The sequence below is a fragment of the Eurypyga helias genome, unplaced genomic scaffold (genome assembly GCF_000690775.1).
Source record: "Eurypyga helias isolate BGI_N326 unplaced genomic scaffold, ASM69077v1 scaffold617, whole genome shotgun sequence".
In the NCBI taxonomy this organism is placed as follows: Eukaryota; Metazoa; Chordata; class Aves; order Eurypygiformes; family Eurypygidae; genus Eurypyga; species Eurypyga helias.
Genome location: NW_010260848.1, coordinates 5,015 through 14,411, shown reverse-complemented (window position 1 = coordinate 14,411; position 9,397 = coordinate 5,015). Strand labels below are relative to the sequence as shown.

At 40.5% G+C, this 9,397-nt stretch overlaps 1 protein-coding gene across 1 annotated transcript in view; it reads left to right on the top strand.

Moving 5' to 3' along the window:
- Positions 1-9,397, top strand: part of BANP (BTG3 associated nuclear protein) — a gene marked incomplete at its 3' end in the record, with an annotated part of 68,856 nt that overhangs the window by 55,352 nt on the left and 4,107 nt on the right. Inside the window, exon 8 of the mRNA XM_010155152.1 lies at positions 7,462-7,592. Coding sequence (XP_010153454.1) covers positions 7,462-7,592 — 131 coding nt within the window. The remainder of the gene's footprint in view (positions 1-7,461; positions 7,593-9,397) is intronic.

Here is a 9,397-nt window from a genome sequence, read left to right as displayed (position 1 = left end):
GCCAGCTAGCAGGAAAGAGAAGTAATATTTCACAGCTCTGAAGCAAAGGAGGTCTGTATTTCACAGTTATGACAACATAGCTGTCAAATACGGCTTTTTAAAGTGTTACATATGAACCCAGACAGTTTTTATGGTAGCATTTGTTTCAGGGGGCAATTTAAGGTGAGCCTTGAACGGTCTGGAATTCAGCTACTTGAGAAACTGTCTTTCCCACTATTGTTAGGTATAGCTGTCATGATCAGCTCCTAGATGCTTTGTGTCAGGTCTCCACCCGGCTGTGGCTGCTGTATGCAGAGGAATACCTGGGGTTGGTTCCACTGAGTAGTATGTTGCTCCATGTCAGTTCAGATATAGCATGTATTTGAGGGGTTTATCTGTTGGGTGGAATATAATAGCCGCTTCTCCCAAAAGGTATGATGCAGAAAAAGGCTGTGAATGGCTACTGTGTCGTTTTTACAGCGGATGCGGGGTTTTGCAGTGTAGTTTGTTCTGAGAAGCTCTGGCTTTGGCTTCACTCACTCGGCATAAGGCTGTATGATTTCTGTTCAAGGGAGCTATAATTATTTACTTGGATCAGGAAATTGGTGGTTCTGTGACTAGTCACTAGGTCACTGAGCACCTCAAGGAAAGTGTCAGGTTCTCTCACAGTTTAGATAAGGCCCCACACATGGTCAGCAGCAAAACACTTCCATTTCACATCTTGTAAACAAGCGTTTCAGATAATGCCATGTGGGGGAAAAATTCCACAGACGCCCCTTTAGCCAGGTTAAATACAATATACCTAAGCTATCTGTGGAAGTACTTAACCCCACTGATTCTTGGCTGAAGAGTAGTTTTAGGGTTTACCCTAGAAGATATTCCCGTGGTCTTCGGGAAGCAGTTCTTTGTCAGATGCACTGTTGCCATCAACAGATGCCTTGAGCAGACACAGAGTATCACGGTGTCTGCCGTGTAGCTGGAAGGTTCTGAAAACAGCATGAAGAGGTTTAAATAGGATTTCAGTGTCCTGAGCGTGGATGAGCAAATGCTCCCAAGTGAACTTTTTCCAGAGTTTGGTAAGGTTTTTCCACTTCTGAACTCACGATGGTACTATTTCAGTTAAAGTTGTGACCAAGAGGTGCAACAAAAAAAAGCCTCAAATTCAAAACTGTTGTGTTTGATTGGCTTGAAGTAATATTTTTTTCATCAGCTATTTCTAGGGCCTGACAGTAGCCAGGTAGCTTTCTGTTACGTCGTACTGTAATAATACGTGTTTCAATTGGCAGAAATTATACTGACACTTTTTTCAAGTGTCACAGAGGAGCACTCCTCTCTTATGTGCTATGGAATAGTTTCATAGAATCACAGGATGATTTGGGTTGGAAGGGACCTTAAAGACCATCCAGTTCCAACCCCTCTGCCATGGGCAGGGACACCTTCCACTAGACCAGGTTGCTCCAAGCCTCATCCAACCTGGCCTGGAAGACATCCAGGGATGGGGCATCCACAACATCTCTGGGCAACCTGTGCCAGTGCCTCACCACCCTCTCCGGGAGGAATTTCTTCCTGATGTCCAATCTACATCTCCTCTCTTTCAGTTTACACCCCTTACCCCTTGTTCTGTCACTACAGGCCCTTGTAAAATAGTCCCCTCCAGCTTTTTTGTAGCCCCTTCGGGTACTGGAAGAAACTTCAGGTTTCTTAAATGCTGGTGTGCTTAAAGTTGAGAATAACTTAGTATTTCCTGTTTAGCAGTGAAGATTGGTGAACATCTCTACATGTCATCAAAAACTTTTTTGTTAGCCCCAAAATAGTCTCAAATCAGCATGCCCACTGCTCTGCTGAGCATCCTCCTTTATGAATTAGGGGACTCTATTGCCCAGAGCTGCTATTTAGCAGCAAATAATTTGCCTCATTTAAAAATAAATAAATACAGCAGCCTGAAACTCACCTTCTAGTGACCTGACTTTGATTTCTCTGGCTTTGAGGAATCTTGAGGGTGGTTGAACACAGTAACAGGTTGCCCAGAGGAGCTGCAGGGACACCATCTGTGGAGACAGTCATAATCCATCCGGACACAGTCCAGAGCAAACGGTTCTGGTTCCCCATTGTTTGAGGAAGGGCGTTGGATTAGATGATCTTGAGGTGTCACTTCCAACCTCATTTATTCCGTAATTTTGTGCTTTATAAGAGTTAATGCACACGTAATAAATAATTCGGAATGATTTGCATCTGAAGAGGATGGCTGTTCTCGAGCTTCATTGTTATATAGGAGTTGGACATGTCAAAACATTGAGGCTTTTTCTGCTGCTTGTGCATAAAAGTTCATGTAGCACGTGGCTTTGATTTGAGTTGTGCAGTTAAAAATTATAACAGATTTCCTCTCTGCTCTGTTTATCATATGGAAGAATTAGCTTTGCAGATTACATAGGAGAGCAAGAGGCTGACCGAGCCCATAGTCCTTACGTAGCCTTACACGTTTTTGGCGTTGTAGTTCTGCGATAGGGTTGGAGTGTGAAGAGCTGAAGAGGAACTGATACATTGGAAGCTGGTAGGAAAAGATGAATGAATTTCTCTTCCATCCTTCACCCCCCAAGATATTAATTGAGATTGTTCTACATTTAATTGACTATGAAGCTGCATAGTAGCCACAAGATTTATGGGTTGCATAAAGTTGTGGTAGCAGAACGTTACGTTTAGGCAGAAGTTGGTTTTCCTTATTTTATCTGGCTCTTCTGATTGAAGCTGTTGTCTTTTGTTGGAATTGAGGTATTAATGGCGGTGGTTTGCTCTGTTCCTCTCCAAGCCAACATTTCAGTCCTTAATGTGTTTTACGCTTGGGTTTTTTTCCTGACAAGGGCTGTACACATGGCTGCCATGATAATTTAGCTAGATACTCCTTATAAAAATGCTAGCAGTCTGTGGAGGGACGGCAGTAGGAAATGAGGTTTTTGGGAGGAGGATTAATTGAAGAGTGCCTTCTCCCTTTCTTTTAATTTCTCTTAACATTGTTAAAGCTGTTATCACATTTTCCGTGTTGGAATTTTTAATTAGTTCTATGACTTTGGGATTTATATGTAGATTTAGGCTGAAGTGCTCAGCCTACGCCGAGATGTCACATGTAGACACGGATACGCAGCCAAATCTTCAAAGCTGTTCTGCAAAACTGGAGGCATTTCGCACTGGATGAGTCAGGTTGAGATAATGGTTTACAGCGTACAGTTTCTTTTAATTGCTCAGTAATGGTGCTTTCCCTGCTTTTTGAGGACTGCTTTGCTACATCTGGCTCTTTACCTTTCCTTGCTAGGACTACGCTTCAAAGAAGGAAGAAAAGAGGTTCTAGTGTGTAAGCAGGTGTGAGGCTGGGAGGTCTGTAGTAGGAAAACAGTTTTGAATAACAGCACATAAGGAGGCTAAGCCTGAATCCCCTCTGCTACAGGATCTGCACCTCCTACATTTCCTCCCCAAATGAGAAGCCAGATGCTCAACTGATAAGTATGAAGTAGAATAGGAAAGAATTAGAAAATGCCAAAGGTTTCGCCTTTGAAGTGAGGAATTCTAAAACTGATCGTAGTTGAGAATGAAACACGCATATTCTTGAAACAGTTACAAATCACATTTGTCTGACACATCTAATCTTGCTCAGCAATGTCTGAGGAGGATTGGCTTTGAGAAATGGGACAAGCAACTGCTTCAGTGGGGTGAATTTGCCAACTCCTGAACATGCGCCTGAGAGTCAGACTCAGGCTAAATGTTCTTTGGCTCACAAGCACGTGCAGTAAACAGACGGAAAATGTAAAAGACCCAATTTCAACTTGGGAGGAGGGAATATTTCGGCAGTTGGAGGTTTTTTTCTTCCCCATGTATCACAACTTAATCCCCCCGGAATGGTCAGTGCAGCACCTTCCATTCTGTGCGTGGCTCCAAAGCTGTTCTGTCTAGTGGAGGGTGCTTTGGGAATGCCGTGGATAATGTGCTTAGTGGTAGGACCAGGTGAGCTGTTCGGTTCATGTCAACGTACCCCTTCGTAACTAGTGCAGTGGAAAATTTCAAAGCAAGAGTTCAGCTGTATAGCTTCTCAGTGCCAGGGATTCTCTAATATATCAAAGTTGTAAATATGAGGCCAGATAGTTTACATGACAGGGATTTATAACTGTTGACATATTCTCTACTCAAGCTGTGTGCTATTCATGTTTGTGTTTGTTTTTAATGGGGAGTGTTTAAAATGGATAAATACTACTTTTGTCTGGTCAGAGATTTTGAGGGGAAAAACAATACTTATAAAGGATATTTTGTTTTTAGACACTGTTGAATCCTCTCTCTTCTTTCTTCCTGAGAGAGGGGGAAAAAAAAAACAACTCACCAAAATCCAACAAAAAAAAGAGGAGGAAAATCCAACTGTGGTTGTTACAGTGAAGCCAAACTGAAATCTGTTTCTGTGTGACCACACGAGATGTGCAGTATGATTGCATTCAGTCTTTGTCTGCTGTCCCCACCTCTGAAAAGTATAATTGTTTCTGGCATCTGTGGAGGAAAGATGGTTTACAAATAAAGGCTTTTGGCCTTTATAGTTAAAAATATATTTCAGTATGTACATATTTAATACGTAAATATGTATTTTTATCTGCTGCAGCTCTTAGTTCTTTGATACTCTTATTTTATAACTTCATCAGAAAATAAATGCGAATTATAACTGCATCTTTGTGTTTTCTGAGAAGTATTGCAGTTTGTGTAGTGGTCAGTGTAAGTTACAGGAGAAGTACTGCTACAAGGTTACTAGATCTCGAAGTGAAACGCATTTCTTAACCTCTCTTGTGTCCCAAGTCCAGTTCTGCTGTTAGGGAATGTGTATTTACATTTAACCTCTATGCGTTTGAGTGCATGAAGTTATGTTGGCGTGCATACGTGTGTATACACGCACACATCTAACTGAAGGATGATGTATTTGGACACTGTGGTTTGAGCAGAAATTGAGTTGTAACTCAACTCAGCTGTTGAATTACATCGTGGGGGACTGGGAAGCATAATAGACAAAATCCCACTGAAAGGGACTGGTGGGAGCCTATTAGAAAGAAGATGAATACCAGTGGGCTTTCTTAGCCATTTAGCATCCTAAAAAGATGCTATTTGTAAAGTAAAAAAATACAGAAAATTAATTGCATAAAATATTATTAAGACTGAAGTAATGGAAATGAGAGAAAAAGTGAAGCACAAAGAGGCTTAGGGTAAACGATGTTTCTAGAATATCTGTTACTCTCAGTGACTATGAGAGCGCCACTGGCAATAGAAAACATGATCTCGTACAGAATTTGAACAAATCATGTTGTTACTTGGTTGATGGTGCAGTGTCTCATACGAGGTACAGGACTTTTTGGCCTACTGTGATTTGTTAATCCCATCCTGAATTCTATACAGCGACTTCCATTGTACAGGAATGCAGGAAATGCTGGAATTGCACAGTAAGCCACAGGACTTTATTTGGGAAAGTACAAACATTCTGCAGTTACCTACTGGTCAGATGTAAGGCAATAAGGATGTATGTCCAGCAGCAAAACCGTGTACTTGTTGTGTTTCACTCAGTTACTGCATAAGTGTTCGGGTTGTAATTAGGTATTTGCACATGGCTAACATAATTAGAGCTGTCTAGTTGGTAAGCAACTAAAATTCTCAACAAAAGACTAAATACTAGCGTGGTAGTTTTGAGTTAGTTTCCAGTTCCCATGTTTAGACTTAAAACTCAAAATGATCTTCTTACGCAAACATTTGCAGACAGGGTGAAAGAAACCCGAGTGGATGATGTTATTAAAGAACGTTTCCATTGAGATATTTGTATGAGTGGATAAAGCTCATTCTTACAAAACTAACATTCTCTTTTCAGGATAAGTCTTAGAGTATTAAGTAGAGGTATTAAAATCATATGAGACATGCCTTTTTGCTGTATTGGTTCAAAAAAAATAACCAGCCATCATCTTAAAAATCAAAATATATCATCCATCAGTCGTCTCTGAGCAGGGTGAGGCCTATTTAGTGCTTATTTAAGCAATATATAAAATCTTGTAAAAAAGTGATCTACAGTGGAAGTAGAATGACTTTCTTAAATGTTTTCATTATAGTTTCTGGTACTTGGACAGCTTGGAAGCCCTCTAGTATTGAAAGTTACTGCACGTAGATGTTAACGTGTTTTACGTTACCTTGCAGCATAAGTCGTTGTCAGAGCAATAAATAATTCAGGAAAAATTGTAAAGCATTTAATGCTTTGGAGGTTTCCTTCAGTGTAAGTTTGTGGCATAGCAAAAGGAAAATGTTAAAATTGTTCACAGGAATACTGTATGTAAAAAAGTATTTCTTCAGACACATTATTCTAAAAGCCCTTTGTGACAGGCCAGTTCTCTGTTTGCTGTTGCATGTAAAAAAAAGGAAGAAAACTAGGACTGATCTGAATTTTAGTATGATACGAGTAAGATATGAGTGTGATATTGGGACATACTAAGGTTTTTCCTAGCAGTGTGTACTTGAACTTGTCACATGCGCTGCACAAGTGTCATTGATGGAGAGACACTTTTTTTTTTCCCTGATTCCTAAGAGGGCATATGGTGTCTCATGATACGTTTACGTTAAGTGGTGTCTTAATCTGTAGGAAGGCCCATACATGGCATTAGTTTCGGGTCCATTGTATTCCACTTCACCCTGTCAGTACAGAATTATTGACATTATTGGTCTCAGTATTACTGACACCAAAAACATAAAGTGTTCATGTTTCAAAAAAAAAAAAAAAAAGTATTTGAGTGCTTTTATACTTAAAAAAAAAACATGGAAAGAAGAAAATATTTAGTTCTTTTCAGTCTTCCATTTGCCTCTTACATTTAAAAGAATCCTTTTCCTGCAGCTGGAAAACCTAGAAGTGAATCTGTGATGTGTCTGCTTCTAATCCAAGTTGTTATCCCCTTGAAATCATGCAAAGGTTTGTCTGGTGACTGTCCCTGTTACCTGAAGATAACACCCAGGTGTCTTCCTGGTTAAAAAACAAATTTCCAGGCTCATGTGAGTCAATATGAATTATGGATGATTGATCTTCAAAACCAATTGAGATTTATCCTTTATTTTTATGATCACGTCAGGTTACAGGATGGGGGTGCAAATGTGTCGTTTAAGTGTGCTCGGCTGCACAAGTGCACAGAAGATGGTGTTGAGTTGCTTAGGAAATGTGCGTGGCTTTGCTGTGATAGAACTTTTACAGTTGCAGAATCTTTAATCTAGATTCAAAAGATGCTTTTTAAACATACGCAGAGACAAAATAGCTTTTGGAACTGCTTTCGAATTCAAGGCAAATCTATAGGTGAGCAGTGATCATGCATGAGAATGAGAAGGTATAAATGGTGTGTGTCCAGGCAGTTGGTTTCCGCGGTTTTTAAGTCTGTATTGTTGCCTGGCCACTGGCATGAGAGATACACATAAAGCTGGATTTTTGTCTCTCTTTTTCAGATGGTTCACAGAGTTCAGTTTCAGCTTCAAATGAAGTCCATCAGAACCAGCCCCAGGCACTACACTATGCACTAGCCAATGCTCAGCAGGTTCAGATCCACCAGATAGGAGAAGATGGACAAGTCCAAGTAGTATGTACTCCACTTTTTCTAAATTATTTCCTAGAAACAATCTGGATTATTGCGAACCTTGCTTCAGCTGAAATTTAATCTTTTTTATTTTAAAATAAAGTGGCCTGTCGTCACTTCTTAAGCATGGTTTTCAGAACATAAACATTGAAGGCTTACCAAAAAAAAATCCAGGGTTTGGTAAAAATCTTCATGCAGGATTTGCCCAAACAATTGTTGCAGATAAGTGCACATTCATTAATGAAGGTAGAATTGACTGCTCTCTGCCTGGCTGTTTGCTTGCACGTGCCATAATGCCAGTAGCAGACCTACTAAATGTTTGATTTACACTGCAGAGGTAGCTTGAGCTATGACTTTCAAAACAAGAATGCATTTATTTGTTTATTTTCATTTAAATAAACTGCATTTTCAGGCATTTTTGAACATCTGTTAGCTGAATCCTTTACATGTGTATTCATTTAGATACATGTATATAAGTAAAAGTTATAAATATTGACATTTTTTAAACCTGACTCTCCCACTCTAACTCAGGCCATGATTATTTTTATATATGGTTTTAGTGTATTCTGAAAAAACCCTCACCTTGGCTTTATTTCTGCCACAGTTTGACTACAAGGGTCGTTTTAAATTCAAATCAAAAAAGAAAAAACCAGTGAAATAATGGATTGTGTGGCATTTCTGACGTTGCAGCCGTCAGAAATGGTGAATTATATCTGCACACTCATTCTTTTGTGGTAGAAACCTGGGAATGTAATGTGCGAAATCCGTCTGCCGTTAGTTTTCAGAAACTTGAGGCTTTGCAGTTCCCAGCGTTTATGCATGGTCATGTAACATAGGAACTTTCCCACTGATGGTATCAGGTTTTGAAGGTACCCAGCAGTGTCCAAGCACTGATCACAAAGAAGAGTCTGAAGTGGGATAGTGAAGCATCTCTGGTAGATCTTGAGAGTATGCTCTCCCCGAGTAAGAGAGGCGCTGCAGGAGCGAAGGCACAGACGTGCCCAAATGAGTAATTTACACACAAAGAATGAAAACTCTTTATCAACGCAGGGAAATACTCAGATCTGGCCAAGTGGAGCTGCAAATAGCGTGGAAATGGTGAAATTGCTCAGAAATATGATGGAGGAAAAAAAGGGCTGTGAAGGACAGATGCTTCTGGAGTGTTACCACAAAAGATGTCTGCGAGACCTGCAGAAGGTTTGCCAGAGCAGCAGGAGAAGGATCAGAGGAGAAAAGTGTCGTGGAAGCTGGGGGAGAATTTCTAGATGTGTGGCAGAGTTGGAGGCAGCTGACAGAGCTGTAAGCGTGGCATAAAAGGTGGAGGACTTAAATATTAGCCGCGACATATTTTTTTATGGCGTGCATTAAAGTGGAAGGGGTTTGAGATGAAAGTGATGGGGAGGAACTCCAGACAGCAACTAAGTTGTGTAGGGGGAACTGCAGCGGAGAGCACGCTTTTCCAAAGTCAAAAAGGCTGCTTGTAAAGTAAGAGAAAAGAAGGAGCTGGAGTGTGGGTGTAGGGGATGGTAGGAACCAGTAGCTGTGAGATTCAGATAGGGCTGGAAAGTCCAGGCCTCCCCTTGCGCTTTCCCGAAGGCAAGCCCTCTCCTGTTAGGTACCCAGACACCAGATAACTTAACTGAAGTTGAGGAGCTAATTCTGGAGAGTGATTCCTTAATGGAACTAGATCCTAAATTCTTTGAGTTACTATTCTTGGACTTGGAAGAGGACTAAAGAGAAGGTCAATAAATTGCAGACTCTTTTTCCCTCCTTTAAGTTGAGAGCACCCTCAGTGAAATAATGCTCTT